Source organism: Salminus brasiliensis, chromosome 6 (genome assembly GCF_030463535.1).
Source record: "Salminus brasiliensis chromosome 6, fSalBra1.hap2, whole genome shotgun sequence".
NCBI lineage: Eukaryota > Metazoa > Chordata > Actinopteri > Characiformes > Bryconidae > Salminus > Salminus brasiliensis.
In genome coordinates, this window is record NC_132883.1 from 9,010,034 (window position 1) to 9,033,856 (window position 23,823).

The following is a 23,823-nucleotide window of genomic DNA, read 5'->3' on the forward strand; positions in this document are numbered from 1 at the left end:
GTCCTACAAAAAAAGGAACATAGTGGATGTCACGAGGAGATATTCACAGATGATGTAAAATATTAACATGCTCCTTCTTCAACGTCACACTGATGAACAACAGCGGGGGAGCAGAGCAGTATGTGCTGCACTGTACGGGAAATATGACCAAAAAAAAACACAAGGTTCAGTGGAATGAAAACAAAAATGTCTCCATGACAGAGTCCTGTCGGCATGCAGAGGAAGTCCCTGCCTGTAAGTATGTGTGTGAATATGTGTGTGTGCCCAGATAGAGTGGTTCTCTGACGGGCATATGGAGTGGGAGAGGTTTATGATGGACATACAGTAACTCGTTTAACCCTTAGAAGTCACAAAAATGGTGCATAAGAGAAGCATGATGGGATTTTGCGCTAATTCTTTACTTGAACCCTAATGCATAACAGTGACATAACCACCCATACATGTGTTATAACCCACAAGTGCTGTGATGGTGCCTTACTACTTTAAAGGTGCCATCGAATGCATTTATGAAGTATTTGAAATTGTTGTTTGATGCATAATGCATCGTAAGTATGTGACTCTAGTCGGGGCAAAAAATGCTCAATGAAAAATAGCAAAAGATTCGCTCTGCACTAGTCCACACCTGGCATTAGGCATGGTGCCAATAGTTTCACCTTTATCCTTAGCTCCAGAGAGTCCAGTTCTATTGGCATTACTTCTCCACATGGACTAGTCAAGCCTTGTGTGTGCATTTGCACATCTGTGTTAGCAACGGGTGCAACTTAAAGTAGCTGAATGCATTAAATAGAAGGGGTGTCTACAAACTTGGACATACAGTGTGTATATTACAGATTGTATGTAGAGCTCAATGTCAGTTTGTGGCCCAGCATCTTCCGGCCAGTGCAAGTTGCCTTAGACTTGCCTGAGACGTAATACATGACAGTCCTAACAAATGATACAGATTGTCTCGCCCTACTCCACCAATTTCTATCGATTTCTGCAGATGTCCTGCAGATCACACACAGTTTGCTGGCGAACTGAACCAAATCTGCCCAACTCGTACAAACACGCATGCTCTCCTCTAGAAGATTCGTATAGCAAAACAATCAGCCACTATAGCAGCAAGCTGCTGCTTTCCCAGTCATCTGAGCTGAATGCCCATGGATGTGAAATGTGATGATGTTAGTTTTGTAGAGTTTATGCAGAACAGGCTCTCGGCATGTGCTCGATATAGAGCATCAATGGATGCAGTGGGTGTCCTGCATCATGGCCAACTATAATATTAGGATATAAAGTGTTTGCTATTGGAAATAAGGGATTCCTCTTTCCATCACTTGGTATTTGGTGTATTTCTGTGGAATCATACAGCACATTTTGAAGCGCAGATCAGACGTCTGTAAAATGTATTACTGATTCACACAGGATAAGAAATCTTGGCATAAAAGATTAGGATGGGAGTGGCTACTCGATTTACTCACTGACGTCACCTGCAAAAAATCCAAACCTCCAAATCTTGTAAGCCATTTATAATAATAATAATAATAATAATAATATATAATGAAGTTTTAATCTGGAAATTAGCAGCTACATGCTAATAACACATATGTAGGCTATAGGCTACGCCACACAATGACCACCAAGACTTTGTTTCAGAAGAAGTCCTGGAAGATTCCATCACAGTCACCTGACTTGAAGATCATAGACTTGCCTAAGGCTGCCAGAATCAATGCCATGCATGCTGAAACCAAATGCTTTTTTGAGCGCCTCAAACCTTGAGAAAAACTGCAAAAAAAACCCCAACACTTTCCCACAGGATATTATGGAATATTTCCTCACATGTTGATTAGCATGGGATTAATATAACCTGAGGTTATGTCTACGTCTCATTTTACAGACAGAAAAAGGTGTGGGAATCCACCAACAGCAACCCACCTACCCATGTAAAACTAATTCCAAAAACAAAGGCAAAATAATACTGCAAAAACAGGCTAGTTAGCTAGCATTGAACTTCTGACACACATCTCAGAGGAGTGCTGTATGAACAATATCAAAACATCGATACAATTTCTTTATTTAATGCTAATTCTTTTAATATTACTTTTTATTTAATACTACTAATATGCAATACTGCTAATATACAAATTACTTTCAGAGGTTCGATTGTCATTAATTGACCAGTATGCTCTACTAGATTATATCCAGGGTTGGGTTGAAAACAAAAATCATGTTTAAAACACTTTAAAACACAGAGTTTGTGCTCCTCAAACACATCCTTACTGTCAATTTTAACTGCCTCAAAATTTGCAGAACAGCCAACCAGCCCAAACTTATCCAGACTTGGGGGCTAAAATCAAGGAAAAACACTAAGTCCTGCCATCACATGTTTATGTCATGCTCATGCTCAACTACAAGTGTAGGGGGTGATGGAAATGCAGAACTTGCAGGGTGCGTCATGTTTGAGGTACTTTCTAAACGTACCACAGTGCCAAAAAGATTTCATACTCTGATTAAAGACGAGAGGAAATGAATGAATGGTTTTGTGAGTAAATAATGACTCTGCTGTTGAAGAGCTGGCATCCTAAAGACAGATAGGCAGGCACACTGACAGAAGTGGCAGAAAGGCAGGTTTAATGCGACATCTCTGATAGTCAGCTTAAGGCCGTGTACTGACGGCTCTAAAAATGGTTTAAATGGTCTGAAAACAGACTTTTCACAAAGTCAATATGAGTATTTATGAGAATATTACTTGTATTTGTTATCTAGAGAGATTATGTAAAAATTATTTTTTGGGATAGCTTGTGGTGGGTGGGCTACAGAGCATTTTCTTCCAAAGATATACAGTTAATCTAACCACCTTCCATATTTGCTCTCTGTTTAATCTGCTCATAATTGTACAATAAACAGACGGCAGCAGTGCAGCGCGATTACTTTATCTGTGTCTCTTGATGTTTCTAGTAGTTTATGAGCTTTACTGAGAGGAAGTGTAAACAATGCTGTACAGTAAACACACACAGCACACAGACCGGCACAAATAGGCCACCTGTCTGCCTGAACTGAACGACGCACCCAGTTCAGTGGGTGGCTCTCTCACTCTCCAGACAAAAGTGCTAAACAAAACTGGAACTTTTCGGATAATGTTTGGATCAGTGGTGTGTCTGAAAGAGGAAAAAATAAGCAAATGATGAAACTCCCTGCCTATAGTGAAGCATGGCGATTGCTCTGTGTTGTTCTGGAGCTGCTTTGCTTCCTCTGGCACTGGAAACCTCATGTTTCTGTGAGAATCACTGGGCATCATTGGACCTTCGACAGGGCAACTGTCCCAAGCGTACCTCAAAGTCCACCAAGACTGAAGGCCACTGCCCATGACGAACAGGCTAAGATTTCTCAGGAACACTGCCAGAAGCTGGTGTCTGACTGTGCATCACGTTTGTTAGCAGGTCACAACAGCAACAGGGCACTCGACTAAGTACTAAAGACGCTTGTCATGAAGGGGTTGAATAAGTCTGAGACTGCAGTCGTCATTAAAAGTGGCATCTAGTGTTGAATCAAAAAAATCACTTGTTCTATTAGTTGTGATGAGCTGTTTTTAACTTGTTTTTGCTTGATTGGTTTATTCCAGCTGAATGTTTGTCAGTTTTGCTAATAAACCTAATGCAATGAGGGTTGAATCATTTAGAGTGCAACTGTATAATGTTACAAAATGCAATGTAACACCAAACAAAATAAATTATTAATGAACTCTCCTCTCATGTTAACCTCCCTCACCCAAATTAATCACCTGTTGCGATTTAGACAAAGTAGCGCATCTGGCCTTGGTTATGTCGGTCTTATGAACCAGAATGTTACCTAATATAAAATGACCGCTAAACATCACTGCTAATCTAAAAAGTTAATGCTCCACCAGCTACCAGCTACCAGTCCTGCCACCAGGCTCTCCACCACCCATGCCAGATCAGCTGCACACCCTCCTACCACTGCTACCTGCCTAATGACCATGTTCAAACCTAAATGGACTCTTAACTATCTGCCACTATAAATATTCCAACTATTAACTAGCATTACTCTAACCATCAGTGCCATGACTATATTAAGTTATACTATACCATGATTATTATATTAGGATTATATGTTGCACACCTGAGCAGTACAACAGTATAGATAGTTTGGTAACTTTTATCAATAATTTATAATTAGTTCTGATCAGAGGAGGATGGGTCGGGTCCCCCTTATGAGTCTTGGTTCCTCCCAAGGTTTCTTCCTCCAGCTCTAAGGGAGTTTTTCTTTGCCACTGTCGCCTTTGGCTGCTCACTGGGGGTCTTAGGTTTTCAGGTCCTCTTATGTTGTTGATTTCTTGTCTTTTTACTAATTACTGATCATGTAAAGCTGCTTTGTCACAACAACAGTTGTAAAAAGCCCTATACAAATCAATTGAAGGGGTTAAGATCATGCTTATGTGAGTTAAATGTATTTTAACTGTATTTAAAGTTAATGTTGTGTGTGCAGTCTTGGTTTTAGGAAAGATTTTTTTTTCTAATGTAAAATTAAATTATTACTATGTAATAACTATACAATTACTTATGTAATTACCTAATTTAATTTCAATAGCAACATTAAATGAATTTACAGAAGACAAGCACATATCTAGACTTCTATGGGTTAAATAGAAAGCTTATCTATCTACACATCAGGGTTCTTGAACTTATAACAGTGGAACCCTTTTAGTGCTAAAAGGTTCATTTCTTTAAAGAACCATGTACATGTACTCCCTGTATATAAAGAATCATTTAAGCAGATAATGAACCATTCATGCATTCAAATTGTTCTTTGTATCATTGTGGTTCTATGTACAACTGCTACATCACACACAAGAACCCCCTTATTTATACTGATTATAGTCATAACTGACTAGTGCAGGCATGGACTCCACAAGACCTGTGAAGATGTCCTGTTGTATCTGGCACAAATACGTCCTGTAAGTTGTTAGGTGTGAGCTTCAGGCTACCTTGGAGCACTTCTGATTGGTAGGTACTGACCACTGCATACTGTGAACTCCTCTGAAGACCTGTCTGACCCAGCCATCACAATTTGGCCCTTGTGGAAGTGGATTTATGCTTGCTCATTTGTCCTGCTTCTAACAGATCACCTTCAAAAACGGACTGTTCACCTGCTGCCTAATATGTAGATCTCAGCCCTTGACAGGTGCTCTTGTAATGAGATAATCAGTGTTACTCAAGTCACCTGTCTGTGGTTTTAATATTATAGCTGATCGGTAAAGTCTTAGGGGATTTGAATGGTTAGTGAGTGGAGGCGATGATTATCTCACCATGGAGTGGCCGAGAATGAAGACGGGCATTCCGGGGTAGCGCGCTCTGATGAGGTCAATGTGCTGCAGAGCGTCTCTGATGTAAATCTGGAAGTTTTTAATATTCATCCTCTCGCCTTCACTCTGCCCGTGCCCCACTGAGAGAGAGAGAGAGAGAGAGAGAGAGAGAGAGAGAGAGAGAGGGAGGGAGAAAGAGAGAGAGAGCGTTAATCAAACTTCATTAGGGGAAATACAATCAAGACTATGAAAAAAAAAGGATCTTTATGCCAAAGCGCGCACAGACACACAGACACACACATTACAGTGCACTACAAGAAGAGGCACGCTGGCACAAACAAAGGCACAGGAGGAAAGAGAGTGAAAGTGTAAGCGCGGGTGAAGTGAAAGGAATGGAGAGGAAAATTGCCCATCTAATGGAACCTCCTATGATTTTCAATACAAGTGATTACTCACAGTAAGAGACAGACATGGTGTGTCCCAGAAATCACACTTACACACACTCACACACGCTCACTCATGCACACACCACTCCCTTGGATGCAGTGTCGCTGTGTGAATCATTAGTTACCATGGCACTCTGACATCGAGTGACATTTTAAATATTCTGAGCACGTGCACTTGATTTTATCCCTCAATATGGTTCACTCCTCCTTCACTCCTCTTTCACTCCTCTTTTCTTTCCCCAAATCTTCCCTCACTCTTCCCTTCTTCTTCCCCCTTGCTCCTTCATTCCCTCTCACTCTCCTCCTCTCTTTCTCTCTCTATCGGTCTCATCTTCATCTCCTGCTTACGCTTTCATGCTTTCTATAGCTGGGAATTTGTGTATGTGTGTGTGTGTGTGTGTGTGTGACAGTGGCAGCAGATAGCAGATATCTAGAAGTATTAGTCATGACAGGCACTTCAACTGGAGAGCAGCATATAATCAGTCCAATACAGCTGTCTGATTGCCTTTCTTTCTTCGGTCTGCTGGAGAGATTCAGCCTCATATAGAGCCATTATAGCCCTTTAACCTCTACACACACTTCTCCATACCAATGCCTTTCTGCAGCACAATTAAAGCAACAGTTCAGCCGGAATTCTCAGCCTCTCATTTCCAAAAAAGTGTATTTGATAATGCCAGACTTGTTTGGTGTCCAGAGTTTGCTTCTTTTGCATCTAGCACTGGAGCTACAACAGCGGTGGTGGGTCAGTGCTTAGAGCGTTGGGTTACTGATCGACCACAAGTTGCAGGTTCAATACCTGAGTTCACAGAGCTGCCCCTGTTGAGCCCTTAACCTCTCTGCTTCAGAGGTGCTGTAGCAGGACTGATGGTGTGCTCTGACCTAATCAAAAAAAAAAAGTGGGCTTGGGACTGGAAGGTCGCTGGGTTCAATTCTCTGGACTGGCAGGAAGTGGGGCTGATGAGGGGGGTAAAGGAACATGCTTTCTGCCCCCTCAACATTTATGGTTGAGATGCCCTTGAGCAAGGCATTAAACCTGCTAACCCTGCTATTGGGTAAATACAGTACACTGTATTAGGGTAAATACGGTAATTTCACAAGCTGTCTGGTCTCCTCCGCCTGCCTCTTCCCTGGCTTTCTCTCTCTCACTGCCACATGCATAGAAAGTGAGCTCATAACCTGCCTTCAATGTTGTCTTTCTTTATTCTTTATCCCTCAGTGTTCTGTTTTAGTATTTCTGATATTTTGGCCTTTTTACATTTTATCAGAACTCATGAACTCTGAAATCATAGCAGATCAGACAAGGATGGTGTGTCAGTGCTGCTGAACTGCTGTAGCAGGGACTTTACAGCACTGGGTGGAACAAACTTGCATGACTATCTGTTCAAAAGCAGTGGAGAGAAACCTGGGTTGTACCAAACCTGCACTAAAAGGTCCAAACCATGGTGCAAACTGAATTGTGACCTGTGTGTACCGTGTACCCCTAACATCAACATGGTGCTAAATCTGCTTGCCATCAGTATCCAGAGCCTGAGAGAGCACAATTTGCCTTGCTTTCTCTGGCTAGTCTGTGGCATTGGCAGCAGCTCGAAAAGAGGTGGTGACTGGTTGTGCAGGTTTTGGAGGAAACATGTGTCAGTCCTCACCCCCAGTGTTGGAGGAGTACTAAAATTACTACAGAATGTGTTGTTCCTCAAAAGAAGGATAGGGGTAATCTCTGTTTGTGTAGACAACGGAATATCATGGAGGAGGGATAACCAATCCTGGTTCTGGTGACCCACTATCATGCAGAGCTTTGCTTCAGCTCTAATCTAACACACATCATCCAGGCAATGAAGGCTTTTAGGGGTGCCTGAATATTAGAGTCAGATGTGTTGGATCTAAACTCTTCAAGGTGGTAGACTAAAGTACTTAAATAAAAAGCTTCATATATTGTGGTGTTTAATAAATGTCTTATTACCAATATCCAGCCTATTTCCCTCAATTTGCCTTTCAAAATAAGGGAATACAACAGCTAACATTACATGCATTTCCCTGGAATCATCCATCACATTTTCACGCCAATCAGAACATGACTAACATGCAATTATATCTTGACAACAAGACAAACGACAAACTAGCAAGCATTTAAGTTTTACACATGAAGATAGAATGAGTGGTTTATGGTGCATTAAACTGAAAAGCGCTCACCCAGGCAAGCAAGAACAAGTTAGCTAACTTTGACAGCTGGGGAAAACCAGGTGAATACAGTGTGATGTAAAGTAGCCAGCTAACAGATCTACTCTTACTCCATGATTTACTGTAATACCACTGTGCTAACATTAGAAATCACATCTTTGAGCACTGTAGGCATTCACCACTTTCTGTGGTTTGCACCTACATACTAAGAAAGCTCCACTCATTGTGGTAGACAATCAGAACCAGGACTATGCGCCTGTACAGGCTGTCCTGTTTTGAACCTCATTTAAAGGACGTCCAGACTGAAACCTCCCTACAGCTTTCGTGCGTATAAAAATAATAAACTTTGGACGCTAAACAATAAGAAAGCGGCAAACATTTGAAACTGTTGTGTTTGAGGTATGTGCTTGCATTATTTCTGGCTTAAAGCAGCATGATGTAAGAATTGGTATTTTTTGCTTCTGGGCTCCCCCTACAGTTGGGGAGGGTACTTCACTTTTACACCACTGCTGTAAAGGCAAAATCTCCCCCTTGTGGGCAGCTGTACACGCGCATTTGCGGAAAACTGAGAGATACATAACTGGCATCTGAAGTGAAAGAAGCATGCGGGCTGAGGTGGTAGAGTAAAATGACAGGATTTTACACAAATATGACTGGTTATGCAGCTTTATGCAGTTCTCGTGAGAAGTATCCACAGTGCAGTAGCAGCATTCCAGCTAGGGATGGAAGGGTGGTATCCTGCCTCAAACTACCACACCGCTGTATATGGTATACCCATGGCCAGGGAGTAGCGTAAGATGTTAGACCAATGGAGAAGCTTAGCTAGCCCAAATTCAGTGCAGCTGCTACTGACCGACACGAGTACTGAACCAGATATTGTGATTGATTTGCTGCTTATCACTCACCGTGGTCATGGGCGAACACATACAGGGCCTTTTGGTTGAGTGTGTGAGCCACATCTGCATACACTCCACAGTGTTCTCCAGCTCCATGTGCAATAAACACCAGCGCCCTGTCACAAAAACAAAAATAAAATACATATATATTAATAAAGTTAAGAATGTAACACACCCACACACCACACACCCTCAGACTCAGACACACCCTTTCCCTAACAGAAACATGATGTACATTCAGTAATGGAACACTTACACACATTCATTCACACTAATATACACTCACACAGACGCATGTATACACAAGTGGTCTAACAGAGAGGCCATACATTCAGCAATGTACATTAACGCAGACAGAAGCGCTCATCAGAGTGAAACACATTTACAGATATAACACACTCACTCACACAGGACCAATTAAGTGGGTCATGTTGGTCATTTTGTTTTCATTCTTGGTGCCTAATGGCAGCCAGACAAGAATTTCTCTACCAAACATGGGTGTTTGTCCAACCGTCTGTTCTGTACCAGATCCAGCACTGCCTTTCTTTCCCTTTCTCTCCCTCTCTCTCTGTCCCACACACACAGACACAAACACTTTGTCTTTCTTTCTCTTCTGTGCCCACTCTCTCCTCCCTTCTTCTATCTGTACCGTCCTTCCTTCCCTTCTGCCTTCCTCCTTTTTATCCTCAAGACTGAAGACGATCTTTAATATAGACATCAATTAGGTACTTGTACCTTTAACACACCCACACATACACACCCACACACACACACTCACACAAAGCACTTATATGTAATAACAATATTGGGACACTTGCTCTTTTACTGTTTCTTCCCATATCAAAGGTATTAAAAAAGAACTTGCTTTTGCTGGAGTAACTGTCTCTACTGTCCAAGGAAGAAGGCTTTCTACTAGATTTCGGAGGAGCATTGCTGTGAGGATTTGATTGCTTTCAGTTCAAGACACCCTAAAGTATTCACACAACACAAGCTGTGTGAAGTTGTGAAAAGATGGATGCTCTTGTTTGGCTGCTGTGGGCGTAAAAAAGCTATCACGCCGGTGTTAAAGGAGTTGTTTATTTAGCAATTTGTTTATTTAAAAGTGGACGGATGCTATACGAGGCTCTCACTGTGAAAATACGCTAAAAATAGAATGAGAGCGCATGCAGCCTGATTAAATAACACCATTGAAATTCCCAAGTGTCACACTGTAATAGCTCCATCACACTCAAATACAAAGTCAAAGTAGGTCTCAAAAGCTTAAAATGTGCTATTCATTCTATAAGGACAAAAGTATTGGGACATGAAATCAAGGCTATTAAAAAAAAGAGTTTATCTTGCTTTTGTTGGAGTAACTCTACTGTCCAGCAAAGACTTTCTACTAAATTGTGGAGAATTGCTGTGAGGATTTGATTGCATTCAGCAGCAAGAAACAACAAGTGAGGTCGGGATGTTGGATGATCACCACCCCACCACATCCCCAACTCCCCAACTAATCTCGAAAGTATTGGATGGAGCACCAGCCATCATTCCAGAGAACACTGTTCCACTGCTCCACAGCTCAATGCTGGGGGGCTTTATACCCCTCTAGCCCACACCTGGAATTAGGCAGCATGGTGCCAGTAGGTTCATGTTTATCTGCCCCAGAGAGTCCTATTCTACTGGCAGTACTTCTCTACAGGGACTAGACAAGCTGTGTGTATGTGTGTATTTGCACGTCTTTTTCAGCAATGGGTACAAATTAAAGTAGCTGAATGCATTCATCAGAATGTCCACAAACTTTTGGACATATAGCCTATGAGCGCCGCCACTTTCAGAATTATGGAAATTGTGAAACAGCTGGCAGATCAAATGTATTTTTTCTACTTGGAGGTTGGAAACTTCCCATTCCTCCACCAGCTAACAGATGCCAAAGAGCCAATTGTGCTCTCTCAGACTCTGGCCGCTGATGCCAAAGCAGCATGGCTCAGGATTTGAACTCGTGACCCCCCAGGCCATAGTGGTAGCGAATTAAAGCCCCTACTCACAAAAATAGAAAACCTTAATTCAAGAAAAACAGTACCTTACTGTAAATTATAATTAGCATACAATTACCAGTCTTGTTTATAGTGTAGGTAACCCTGGTTGCTGTTTTCATCAAAGGACATTTTGTCTTTAAATTGTACAAAAACATGGACACACACATACACATACACACTCATACACACAAACACACACAGTGCTCCCTCTGTCCTTGCTGCCCTCTTTTCTTTGTCTCATGGTTTTCACCCTAATGTAGAGACTCAGACCGTATAATCGGATTCCATCCTACAAAATCCCTCTCACACACACACACACACACACACACACACCAGGCTCTTTCTAGTGCACATGTGCAACCGATTCACACACACAGAAACACACATTAAAGTGCTTGATCTTACCACATCACATTTTCCACAACAACTGCATATATGCCAAATCTAATCATTCAAATGATCTCCATAAATCAGTAAAAAAAATTGCATGTCCATTTTTATCATTTTTCACTTTTTGACACGAATGTGGCAGCTCTCTTGTATATTCCGTCAGAATTTCATGATGAACGGACCAATAGAAAAGCTCCAAAATGACTTGAAATAAATGTATTTTACATTGACTTCCATTGAAAGTTAAGAAGGTTTTTTCCTTTTCCTGTAAAGTTCCCATTTTGGAGATCTGAAGCTTTTGTCTGACAGCAACGAAAAGCTGTGTTTCTTACTTGACTAATTTAACCCTTGTAAATCTGTCAGCAAGCCACTCTTAGTTCCTCAGTTCCTCACTCTCTCACAGACGTCACCAAATAACTCACTGAATAATTCACTGAATAACAAGCTAAACAAGTTAAAGACAAGCGGTGCTTTAGTGAACAGACTCTTGCTCCACCTATTCTACTGCACATGTTCTTAAGCTGATGTGTATATATATGTGTGTGTGTGAGAGAGAGAGAGAGAGAGAGAGAGAGAGAGAGAGAGAGATGCCAGTGGCCTAAGGCATATGCACACACACAAATGCAGGCAGTCAGTAGAAACTATTCACACTTCTAGTCGGCGCACAAAGACTCTCTTCACTGCAGCTCGAAGGATGGAGAAGAGAGACAGAAAGAGAAAGAGGAAGAGGGAGCGAGGGAGTGAGAGAGACAGAGGAAGAATGTAAAGAGCGAGTGAATAAGGGGGAAAGTAGGAAAGAGCGGAGAGCTAATGAAGCTGGATTAACATTCCAGCTCTCCCTCTGTCCAACACACACAAACTGCCCTCTTTTCCCTTTCCCAAGCTAATTAAGAAGTGACTGAAGACTTCTCCTGTTCCCAAACACCCCCCTGCCAAGCACACACTCCAGTTATAGAGCTCGAGTGTGTGTGTGTGTTCTTGTATTTAATGATGATACTTCCACTTGTAATGTGCTGTATTTAATTATACATGCTTGTGAATTATACAGATAGACAGGCAGGCAGGTCATCACTGTCCTAACCCTGAGACTGTCCCGTTCTAAATTTAGCATCTGTAAAAGGGAAATCCCACCAATCAATCGCTGAGACATAAACAAAGGCATTCCTAGTTTGAGGTGAGGTTGTTTTTTCAGGACCTGAGCAGCGGTTCAAAAAGACGTGGTGGCGGCTGACTTTGTGTGACTCAGAGGAAGCACATGCTAGCTTTCACCAACCCAGCACTGGTTGCATTGTGTAACGGGTGGAGTCCGAAGTAGTGGGCGGGAACTGGAAATGATGATTTAATTGGTGAGAAAATAGAGGGGGGGGGGGGTATACATGTCTGTCATTTTTACTTCATATTTATTTCGTTGAAAAGGCTTGTTTTCAAACTTACATACAGTAAGACATACAGTAAGAGTACAGTAAAAACTCAATTATTACATTTTGCCTGGAAACAAACGGCCTCATGTGTGAAGCGTTACATGGAAAACTCAGTGGTTTCTACATAGATAAAGCAGGCAGAACTGAAGGCCTACAGAAGGGGCCCTAGAGTGGAGAACTGTATTTCCCTTGATACAGTTGAATAAAGAGAATTCAGTACATGGAACTGACAGACCATTAAGCTCAAACACCTTTGTCTAGCCCATCAAAAGAACATCCGGCTTAACCAAAACAGAGCTGGAAAACAGGCCAATTCCAAACCCCAAACGACTGTTGCATAACAGTCTTGACTTGTTCTATTCACACCCCCAAAATTTACATATAAAAAATACATACACCCAGCCCACTTGCAAAAGCCCTCATCAAAGCTAGATACCGTATCGGCCTCGTTGTCTATACCGGCACTTACACACAGTATCAGTTTCGGCAATAGAGAGCACCGATACCATGAAGCTTACCATGATGCCCTACATTTCCTTTTACATGGAACATTTTTGTTTGCATAGTTTATTATGAAACCAGACCCTTAAACCACCAGTAAAAGCCAGTCATAAACAGTTATTACCATTAAACAGACATTTATTGAAACTTACAGCACTTTTTATTTACATGTGGTGTTTTTTTGGTTCTGAAACCAAAAGCTGAGCTTAAGCAGCTTGTTTAGAGGCTGTTTGGTGAAGCTTAGCAAGATTATGCTCCCCTACCCGCACATGTTTCTGCATTGTGGCAATTTTTCTTTCTTTCTTTCATTTCTCTTCTCAAATGTGCAGTTACTCAACCCTACATCAAAGAATACTGAACAATACTAAATAAATGAATTCTGTGGCACCAATCAAACTCAATTTACAGTGGGTAGGACTTGAAAAAGGCCTTCAGGGAGCTCAACAGGAAGACTATGACTATGAATAGTAGTAGAAGACACTACTGTTCTGGCACTGCCAGGAAACTGAATAGTTTTCTTTTGGTCCATTCGTCTCAAGGTTCTGACTATGTAAACTACCAGAGTTTCGAACAGTGCAAAGAAAGATGGTTCTGACCTGCACAAAACAAACGTATTACCAGGTAACATTGAAAGTCACTTTCTCAGGGTGTTTGTGTGTATTTTCATGGGTTCACTGTCCGCTGTATCTATTGAGCGATCAGTCAATCATTACAGGTGTAAAGCACAGTACCGTCATTTTTCCTCCCTGTTAAACTTTCACCCATATCCTGCCTCCCTGCCTGCCTGCCTGACTGCCTGCCTGCCTGACCTCAGGTGACATCATCTTCTGGACAGAAAACCTTTTCCCAACTACTTTTATAGGAGTCAGGTGTCAGTGGGTGCAAAACAAAAAGCACCATGTGAAACACACACATGCATACACACACATACAGTCAGACGTCACCATTTACATTTACATTTATGGCATTTAGCTGACGCTCTTATCCAGAGCGACTTTCACGGTAACGGTAACGGTAATATTACAGAGGAGGGCCAATGTGGTGTTAGGAGTCTTGCCCAAGGACTCTTATTGGTGTAGCGCAGCATAGTCACTCAGCCCGGGAATCGAACCCCAGCCTCCCATGTGGTGTGGTAGCTCAGCAGCAGGTAGTGGTGTTATCTGTTGCGCCACACCAACCACCAGGTGACCTAATTTCATTTCCTCGATGATAAAATGGAATTTTCTAATCAAATCCAGAACGATATCTTAGCCACCGTGGATGGTAGATGGGGCTCAGCGTCTTTTTTTAGACAAGCTGAATATTACTAACCAGATTTAGTTTCACTGATGAGAACACGCTGTTCATCACATTCATGGCTACTCATTATATCACGTCAACAATCTTAAAAATAAAAGGTGATCGACGAGTTCACTTGGTATATAAACTCTATATTGTTTTGAGGCTCTTTAAAAGGACTTTCAAAAGACTCTTTACACGCATACAGTTCACTCCTTTAACGAACTATTCACTGACGGGTTCTTTAGGGAACCTAAAGTGCCTCTTCTATGGCACTACTCCAAAGAACCCTTCATGGCACCATTATTTTTAAAAGTGTGTGGTGCTCGCTCAGAGAGCTGAGAGTTTTATAACATTACGAGGAAGGCACAAAGGAAAACAGTGTGGTAAAACTGCAGATATGATCAAAGGCTTATATGTACTACAATCTTCAAAGATTTCCGTTTGTGTGTGTGTGTGAGTGTGTGTGTGTGCGCCCGCTTGTTGAGACCACTTCTAATGAATTGAGTTGAGGATGAGGTGGGGTGCTAATCATCCAACATCCTGACCTCATTAATGTACTTGTCACTGAATGCTATAAAATCTTCACAGCAATGCTTCAAGATGTAGTAAAAAGCCTTTCCTGAACAATGGAAACCGTTCCAAAATTCCAGTAGGTGTCCCAATACTTATGTCCAAATATATATATACACATCAAATCAAATAATTAAAATATAAATATTTTGTGCAGAACAAATTAAAGCTCGAAAAATGTTGTGTGCCAGAGCACACACACACTGTTCTGATCTTGAGAGGGTCATTTAATCCCTCTGACCGTTAAGAGAGGTGACCTTGTGCTCAGGCCTCAGGCTCTGACCAAATGTAGACATAACTGTGTTTGGTCAGCGTATACAGACACCCTTGCACAAGTGTACAGCACTGAAGGCCTTAATATTTGTTTTTAAAGCTTCAAATAAGAGGTTCACAGATGGAGTATTATTATTATTATTATTATTATTATAGTGGAACCTTACAATTCTTTAATGTAATAAGGTAAACAGTAAATCTTTAGTTTAGTATTGTAAGTGTGTATAAATATCTATACATTAGGTGCCCGTATAAGATTATTTAAATGCATGATTGTGTTTAAGTGTGTGTGTGTGTGTGTGTGTGAGTGAGTGAGTGAGTGAGTGAGTGAGTGAGTGAGTGAGTGAGTGAGTGAGAGAGAGAGAGAGAGAGAGAGAGCACATGCATTGTTTCTTCATTCAACTCAATAGCTTTAAGATTAGGAGAGATTAGATCTGTTGGCTAGAGATTTGAAAGAGCTGTGTGTGTGTGTGTGTGTGTGTGTGTGTGTGTGTGTGTGTGTGGCAGAGCTCTTAAGTGCTGGAAAATACTAATAAAGTTCAGTATCAGATGATCATTAAGTCTGAATTACAGTATATCTATTGTTTTAAAGCAATCTACGGATCCAGTGAGTAGAAAACTGAACTGAACTGATCCAGTTCTATCAAAGACACTATCACCAAACATCCGTATCAGTCTTCTGGTTTAAGGGGGGGGGGCATTCACAGGTTGTCAGCTCTGTGTGTGCGGGGGTCTGTAGCAGTGGGACTGACGTGTAGGCTCAAAACCTTTACCGCTTAAACACATATCTCTGGTCATTAGCACTCACATCCAACACAAACTGACCCACAATCCGCCATGATAACATATACTATACGGACAAAAGTATTGGGACACCTGTTCATTCACTGTTTCTTCTAAAAATCAAGGTTGCACCTGTACGGGAATTGTGGGTTGATGCTGATGTCCGATGATACTGATAATTCACTTATCAGCCAATACTGATATTCATTAAAGGGGTAATTTCACAGGTTTTCACAGTGGAAGCTGTTTCATGTATGTGTGGCAACATTAAGAAAGTGAAACCTGCCACAAGTCTGAGGCAAACGTGGAAACCTCATGCGCTGTATGATGCAACATTCAAATCTGGAAGATCTCTCCAAAGACCTTAGTGTAGTAGTAGAGTAGAGTTCAGGACTGTCGCATGGATTTATCTGGTGATCCGTTCATCGAGAAGTCATTCCCCTACTGTGTCATCATGCCTATTGTTTTTTATTTTATTTAACTGCCGCAGAAGGAACATCACCGGTAAACCAACCAACACGCCTGGAGGGAAGTGCCGCATACCCAGCTCCAATGCACCAGCCTGCAGACACCAGCGACAGAAACCACTAGGTGACATCTGCAGAACCACTTGACACACTGCAGCAACCATCTGGGATACCATAGCAACTGCCTAGCAACACCCCAACAACCACTAAGAAAACACCATACGAACAATGTGAAATATCACAGTAACCACTTTGCAACACTACAGCACCCATCTAGCAACACCACAACAATCACCTGGGTTACCATAACAACTACCCAGCAACAGGAAGCAACCACCTGGGATACCTCAGCAACCACTAAGCAACACATCTTAGTAACCACTTTACAACATATAGCACCCATCTAGCAAATCCCTGGCAACACCATAGCAACCATGCAGCAATCACCTAGGAAACCATAGCAGCCACTTAGCAACACCATGGCAACCACTTACAGTACAGATACAGTATCAACCACTAAGCAACCACCCAGCAAACAGCATCGCCCTACTGACAACGTAGCAAGTGCCTGGAAGTGGGAACCACTTATCCTCCTTCTGTGTTTCCCTCAGGAAATGTTCTTTCCTGGTTTATTAGAGGTTTGTCATCCTGTGCTAATCAATCATTCATTAACATCACAGACGTCCTGTAGTACAATTACATTACCACACATCCCCATTAAAAACCAGTATTATCAGAACAGAATTTATGAGAGACAAGTAGTACCATTTAAAATTTGCTTTATCATCATGATGGACTAACTAATCTTCGCCAATGCAAATATTTTGCTCATGACTGAACTAAGCCGACAGTGGGGAATTAAGTCAAGGGTCACTGGCACCCTGGGGTGTGCATTTAAGGGCTAACACACACAGCCAGTATCATATTTGACCTCAAACCTGGAAGTCTGAGAACTCCTGGTACAGACACCTGCAGCTAAAACAAACAAGACCTTATGCATATGGTGGTTCTGTGGACTTGTGGACGTGTACACAAACACATGAAGACTATCTCTCTCTCTCACACACACACACACACATGCTGGCCTTGTGCTATCTGCGGGTGAAGGGGTGACACTGACCTGTAACCGTTTGCATAAGTCATCAAATTAGCCTGACACAGAGGAGGTGAGGTGGTTGCTATGGTAACAGCTTGTCTCCTGGGGCCATGCCACGGTGAAAAGAGCCTGAATAGTTGCCGCGGAAACAGCACTACAGGGTTATTGCAGGCATGGCCCAAACACATGCAAACAAAAATACTAATAAACACACACACACACACACCGCTAAAAGAAACACACTTCTGAAGAAGTGCTAACTTTACCTCTGCAACCAACACACACACATACACACTTCCACACTAACTGTCAGACTCAGAACCATGCTTTTCTGAACCACATGGGTGCCATAGTATGGAGCAAGTAATAAGTATGAGTGTGTGTATGTGTGTGATGTAAGCATGTGACTGCCACAAGAGATCTGAAGAGGAACTAAAACGACTACAAAAACGTCTACAAAAGACAAGCCGTTACTGTCAAACACACACGCACACACACACACACACACACACACACACACACACACACACACACAGAGGACACACATACACACACACTTCCATGCATACACCTATTTAGAGAACTGCTATTGATTAATCCTAATTATTGGCACTCACACCTGCCTGCATCCCTCACCCCCACTCCACAAACACACACACACACAGCAGTAAAATACGGGCACCTAAATCACTGCCAGTGTGTCCGCGTATATGCATGTCTTTGCATGCATTTTAATGTGTGTGTGTGTGTGAGACTGTGCGGGTGTGTGTGCAGATGTATCTCACGGTTTGTGGTATAACAGCATGTGTGAGATAAGTGTTTAAGAAATTAAACAGGGGCTTTCCATCTCACACACCTCTAAAAATGAAATGTTTGCTGAAATACACTATATGTGCAGATGCACCCACTATGCACCTACCCTTGACTTCGGAAGAAACAACAAATGAGCAAGTGTCCCAATACTTTTGTCCATATAGTGCAGATAGAGCAGATAGAGAACCATGTGCAACCATGTTATTACAGCTCATTTATTATTTATTTCAATGTTTATATACAGCATTAAAATAAATGATTCATTAAATAAATCCTTTCCATTTTTGTCATTGTCACTTTTTGACATAATTTGAATCTGGTACACATCTCATGACAACAAAAGTAACACCTGACCAACCACCACCTGAGACACGATTGCAACCGCCTAGTAACACCCTAGCAAACACTAAGCAACAGCACAGCAAAAAGGTGAAATACCATAGTATTTCATACTTCACAACACTATAACACCCCTCTAGCAACCGTTTAGCAACACCATAAGAAACACCTGGGATTATCACAGCAACTACTTTGCAACAACCATTTGGGACACCACAGCAACTACCAGGCAACACCCTACCAACCACACAAACTGTATTATAACTGTGTTGTAAATCACCCTTGTTTATTTAATGCAACATCAAAACAAATAATGCATGAAATATTACTGCTATCCTGCAAAAAACCTTATATCTTCATTTTTGCTGTTTTTCACTTTGACAGTCTGCATCTGGCCATTGTTGTTTACACTGAGGCATATTTAAATGGCATGATGAATTCAAAATGCATGTTTTTGTATGACAGCAATAATTTAAATATAAAATGCTGTAGCTAAAATTCAGGAAATAACACACAACAGTGGGTGTTCAGATCATGGTCTCATTTGGCTTTACTCTAGGCGTTTAAACCACGATTCTGATGATCATACTGCTTAGAAACAGGGGCTGGTAGCTCCAAACGTTTGGAGACACCTGCTGTTTCTTCTAAAACCAAGGGTTTTCAATAAGAGGGTTGACCTCCTTTAGCTGTAGTTCCAGCCTCCACTTTTCTGGGAAAGACTTTACACTACATGTGGGAACACTGCTGTAAATATATGACTGTATTCAGTCACATGAGCATTAGTGAGGTCAGGTATTGGGCAGTGGTGGCTCAGCGGTTAGAGCGCCGGGATATCGATAACAGGGTTGTGGGTTCGATTCCCGGGCTCGGCAAGCTGCCACTGTTGGGCCCTTGAGCAAGGCCCTTTACCCTCTCTGCTCCCCGGGCGCTGGAGTTGGCTGCCCACCGCTCTGGGTGTGTACTCACTGCCCCTAACACGTGTGAGTGTGTGTTCACTACCAGATGGGTTAAATGCGGAGGACACATTTCGCTGTACAGTCCACACTGTACAGTGACGAATACGTGCACCTTTATCCTTTATCCTTATGTTGCATGATTACTTCTGGATCACAAACGTCACTCCAACTCATCCCAACAGTGATGGATTAGGCCCCATCATCACTGCTGGGAACTTAATACTATCTAACAGGGACATACATTCTATTGGTAATTTCTAGCTATGGCTATACAAGCTGTGTGTGTGAACACCTGTATCAGCAATTCACTAATTAGAAAGAATGTCTAATTATCTAAATCAGCCAATCGTGTGGCAGCAGTACAATGCATAAAATGATGCAGATACAGCCCAGCAGCTTCAGGTAATGTTTACAACAACCATCAGAATGGGGAAAAATATGACCTGTCTTTTTGAATGTGGAGTGATTGTCGTTGCCAGATGGGCTGGCCTGAGTGTTTCTAAAACTGCTGATCTCCTGGGGTTTTCAGTACAGCAGTCTCTAGAGTTACTCAGAATAGTGCAATAAAGAAAAAGCATCATTGAGCAGCAATTGTGAGAGTGCAGTGAGAGAGGTCAATGGAGAATGGGCAGAATGGCGTGAGCTGACAGGTAGGCTAGGCCGACTCGGATAACCACTCTGTACAACTGCAGTGAGCAGAAAAGCACCACAGAATGCACAGAAACACGCCCAACCTTGAGGTGGACAGCCTACAACAGGTTCCGCTTCTGTCAGCCAAGAACAGAAAGCCGAGGCTGCAGTGGCTCAGCACAGGCTCGCCAAAGCTGGAATGCTGAAAAATGGAAAAAACATAGCCTGGTCTGATGAATCTGGATTTCTGCTGAGGCACACAGGTGGTAGGGTCCGAATTTGGCACCATCAGCATGAATCCACAGACCCAACCTGCTTTGTGTCAACAGTCCAGGCTGGTGGAGGTGGTGTAATGGTGTGTGTGTGATGTTTTAATGCCACACTTTGGGCAATTACTAATCAATCATCACTTATTCGATTCCCGGGCTCGGCAATCTGCCACTGTTGGGCCCTTGAGCAAGGCCCTTTACCCTCTCTGCTCCCCGGGCGCTGGAGTTGGCTGCCCACCGCTCTGGGTGTGTGTGTGTACTCACTGCCCCTAACACATGTGTGTGTGTGAGTGTGTGTTCACTACCAGATGGGTTCAATGCGGAGGACACATTTCGCTGTACAGTGTACAGTGACAAATACGTGCACCTTTCTTCCTGACTATGTGCATTCTAGAAAGGCCACCATTTGCCCAACCTCTAAAGCCTGAGTTCACAATAATTCAATGACAATGAAGCATGTCTCAAAGCAAACGTCATCTCAAACTGGTTTCATGGACATGACAATGTGTTCAGTGTTCTTCAGCGGGATTTCCAGTCGCCAGATCTGAATCCAACAGAACATCCTTGACAGGAACTTAAAAGCATAAAAGCTGCAACAACAACAAAAAAAAAGCTCTGGCCAAATCTGCACACATTGTGTGATGCAGCATGTCAGCATGGCCCAGAAACTAAAAAAATAGATCTTGAGGAGCATCTTTACTGGAAGCATATAAATACTTAAGGCTATGTGACCCTTGACCTACAAACCGCACGTTAGCCCCAAAGCTAAAAGACTGTGCACCCCCCGGCTTAGGGCTGTGCCACTGCTGTTCATGTGGTCAAAGCAGCTAAGCTAGTCAGGCTAGTCTGTGAACATCTGAAAAGGTCAGCACTGCACGCTGGACCAGGTGCAGGATGTAAACAGAGCTAACGGTGCACTAACCTAGTTTCCCTCCTTGCACGCGCTAGCCTCTACCTTACCTGGGCGGGCCGTCCGGCTCCCAGTAGCGGCAGAACAGGTGCAGCCCGTCGGCGTTAACTATGTGCTGCAGGTCTCGATACGGGACGCCCTGGGGGCTTCGCCGGCTCCCCTCCGCTTCTTCCGCATGTGGGCAGCCAGCAGCGCGTCCGGCAGCAGCAGGCGGAGCAGAGCGAGTGCGGTGCCGCTCAACCAGCACGAGGCGGCGGCCACCAGCACGCAGGCGGCTAACACATGCATGGCGAGGACAGAGAGAGAGAGAGAGAGAGAGAGAGAGAGAGAGAGACAATAAACAATCAATAAATACAAACCAATGAAATAAACAGAGTAAGTGAAGCCATTCGCGCGCTGAACCACAACATCGTGGCGGAGTGTTTTCAGTTGCGAGCGCTGACGTCACGGGCACGCGCGCAGAGAAACACACACACATACAAACTTAGTATTACTATCTTTGTGGGACAATAACATCGCCCTGTACGTTACAGCGAATCACAACGTTAACCCCAACCTTAGCAGCCGAAAGCAAATCTATATGTTCTTTTATTACAAAATAAAAGCTCTCTTATTGTATATAAAAAAAACACATTTTCACACATATGTCCCCACATGTACTTACGATATGCGAAACAGCATATATATATATATATATATCGATATCAGCAGCCAAAGGCAATTCATTGTAATCTTTTATTTTTCAAAATAAAAGCTTCCTTGTATAAAAAGACCCCCACAATTACACAGAATTAATGTCAACATCAGCAGCCAGAAGCAAATCATTATTCTGTTTATTTTTTTAATAATAAAACTCCCTTTGTTGTATAAAATGACACCGACTAAAAAAATAGAAAAAATCATTAATTGTATAAAGAAAAAAAAAATTTCTACGCGGGGACAAGCCGAAATTCAAGCATTCCCGCTGTCATCTGTGACTTGTAGTCCTTATAAAGCGCTAAAAACACACACGCACGTTCACACACGATAGCACACCTCGGACGTCTCGTGGGGAGTGTGTATTGTCCGGACCCACAGTAGCAGCAGCAGCCTGCTATTGGCCAGCAGAAGCAGAGCGGTGTGAATGCACGGACTGCTGGACACACGGCACTGCAGTAAAAATAGAGCAGAGAGAGAGAGAGAGAGAGAGAGAGAGAGAGAGAGAGAGAGAGAGAGAGACAGAGAGAGAGAGAGAGAGGGAGAGAGAGAGAGAGAGAGGGAGAGAGAGAGAGAGAGAGAGAGAGAGAGAGAGAGAGAGAGAGACAGAGAGAGAGACAGAGAGAGAGAGAGAGAGAGAGAGAGAGAGGGAGAGAGAGAGAGAGAGAGAGAGAGAGAGAGAGAGACAGAGAGAGAGAGAGAGAGAGAGAGAGAGAGAGAGAGAGAGAGAGAGGGGGGGGGGGGACGTTTCCAGTCAACTTAATTTTAGCTCAAAGTTAAAAAGACTACAGCAGCTCTGAGACAGCAGCAGCGGCAGCGCGAGCCTGTGAGTGACACGGATAGCGCGTGTCATTAATCTATAATCTCTCGCGAGAGAATTATTCACGGGAGGATTTGAACACAGACCCGTGTCTGTTGCGCGCGCGCGTGTGTCCAGCAGTGACCGCGGCAGGGAAGTTCGGTGATCTGAATAGAGCAACAGGGCAGAGAAGAGAAGAGAGGGGAACAGAAGAGCCGCTGGACTCACCTCAGTCCGAGAGCTCGCGCGGGCAGTCAGCTCCTCCTCAGCTGTAACGCGGCGCGTGTGAATGTGAGTGTATGTGTGTGGGTCTCGCGCGCTGCTTTTCCCCCTTGCTCGGGCTCCGCTCGCTCACACAGATGCTGCTCGACCGCCTGTAGGTGGAGAATGAGGAGAGAGCTACTGGAGGAACCAGTGATACAGCCCCTCCTCTCTCTCTCTCACAACGTCTCTCTCTCTCTCTCTCTCTCTCACAACGTCTCTCTCTCTCTCTCTCTCTCTCTCTCTCTCTCTCTGTCTCTCTCTCTCTCTCTCTCTCTCTGTCTCTCTCTCTCTCTCTCTCTCTCTCTCTCTCTCTGTCTTTCTTTCTTTCTCTCTCTCTCTCTCTCTCTCTCTCTCTCTCTCTCTCTGTCTTTCTTTCTCTCTCTCTCTCTCTCTCTCTCTCTCTCTCTCTCTGTATCTCGCTTTCTCTCTCTCTCTCTTCTCCTCCTCGCTTTCTCTCTCTCTCTCTCTCATTCTCTCTCTCTCTCTATCTCTTTCTCTCTCTCTCTCTCTCTCTCTCTCTCTCTCTCTCTA

General features: G+C 43.0%; 1 protein-coding gene across 1 annotated transcript in view; it reads right to left on the reverse strand.

The window, feature by feature from the left end:
- The window catches only part of mgll (monoglyceride lipase), a 42,460-nt gene extending 20,639 nt beyond the window's left edge, over positions 1–21,821 (reverse strand). The window contains 4 exon segments of the mRNA XM_072681551.1: positions 5,303–5,439; positions 8,826–8,932; positions 21,584–21,707; positions 21,710–21,821. Coding sequence (XP_072537652.1) covers positions 5,303–5,439; positions 8,826–8,932; positions 21,584–21,707; positions 21,710–21,821 — 480 coding nt within the window.
- Between the last annotated feature and the right edge of the window lie 2,002 nt (positions 21,822–23,823).